This window comes from Mus pahari, unplaced genomic scaffold (assembly GCF_900095145.1).
Source record: "Mus pahari unplaced genomic scaffold, PAHARI_EIJ_v1.1 scaffold_12067_1, whole genome shotgun sequence".
NCBI classification, from domain to species: domain Eukaryota; kingdom Metazoa; phylum Chordata; class Mammalia; order Rodentia; family Muridae; genus Mus; species Mus pahari.
Window position 1 is genome coordinate 8,757 of NW_018393059.1, and position 825 is coordinate 9,581.

At 32.8% G+C, this 825-nt stretch overlaps 1 protein-coding gene across 1 annotated transcript in view; it reads right to left on the bottom strand.

Moving 5' to 3' along the window:
- Positions 1-612, bottom strand: part of LOC110315333 (vomeronasal type-2 receptor 26-like) — a gene marked incomplete at its 5' end in the record, with an annotated part of 3,807 nt that extends 3,195 nt beyond the window's left edge. Inside the window, one exon of the mRNA XM_021189415.1 lies at positions 315-612. Coding sequence (XP_021045074.1) covers positions 315-612 — 298 coding nt within the window. The remainder of the gene's footprint in view (positions 1-314) is intronic.
- Between the last annotated feature and the right edge of the window lie 213 nt (positions 613-825).

Below are 825 nucleotides of genomic sequence, written 5' to 3' on the forward strand. Positions count from 1 at the left end.
ACCCCTGATCTTTGTAAACTAGCACAGGGAGCTGTAGCCCCTTGGGGTCTTGAAAATCAGCTAGATTTATATAAAGCCCCAGAAGATAGTATGTGCAGTATCCAGAGTTATATGTTAAAATTTTTGAAATTAAATTTATTTTAACAACATGATTTCATCTTATGAATAAATTATTCTTCAGAATTAAAATGATGATAAAATAGTAAATTATTAAGCACTTCCATACTTCGTCAATGAACAATATCTGGATTAAGGAGCGTTTGTTACTATAATACTATGTTTAACATAAGAATGAGGATACTTTCTTTGTGTACCTGTGGGACATGGTAGAGACTTAGGATTTGAGAGATCTCAGCTGTTATTGCTGTGGAATACCCTCCTATCACTGCAACCAGCTTATTAGTCTTCTCGGGCCTGCAGCTGTAGTTAGGAATCGGTGGTCTCTCTCCTGAGAACAATACCATAGAACTTTCCGTGGCCTTCATTACAATAAAGTCAACATTGAAGAGATAGAATCCCAGAGACATATTGAATAGAATATTTGGGTCCTTGTTGATTGTTTCTATAGCAAAAACCATTGCCAACATGTGCTGATAATGTTTAGTGAGATCCCTGGAAGAAAAATTAGAAAGACCATTTTTGTGTTCTTTTTTAATATTAATTTTTAATTAAAATATAATTATATCCTTTAACTCCTGCACATTACACCATTCAGCACACCTCTGCTACCTTCCAAATTCTGGATTTTTATTTATAAAAGTCTAAATCATTTAAAAATATATACGATATACCAAGAAACAAACAAGATACTCTATATTTAAAATG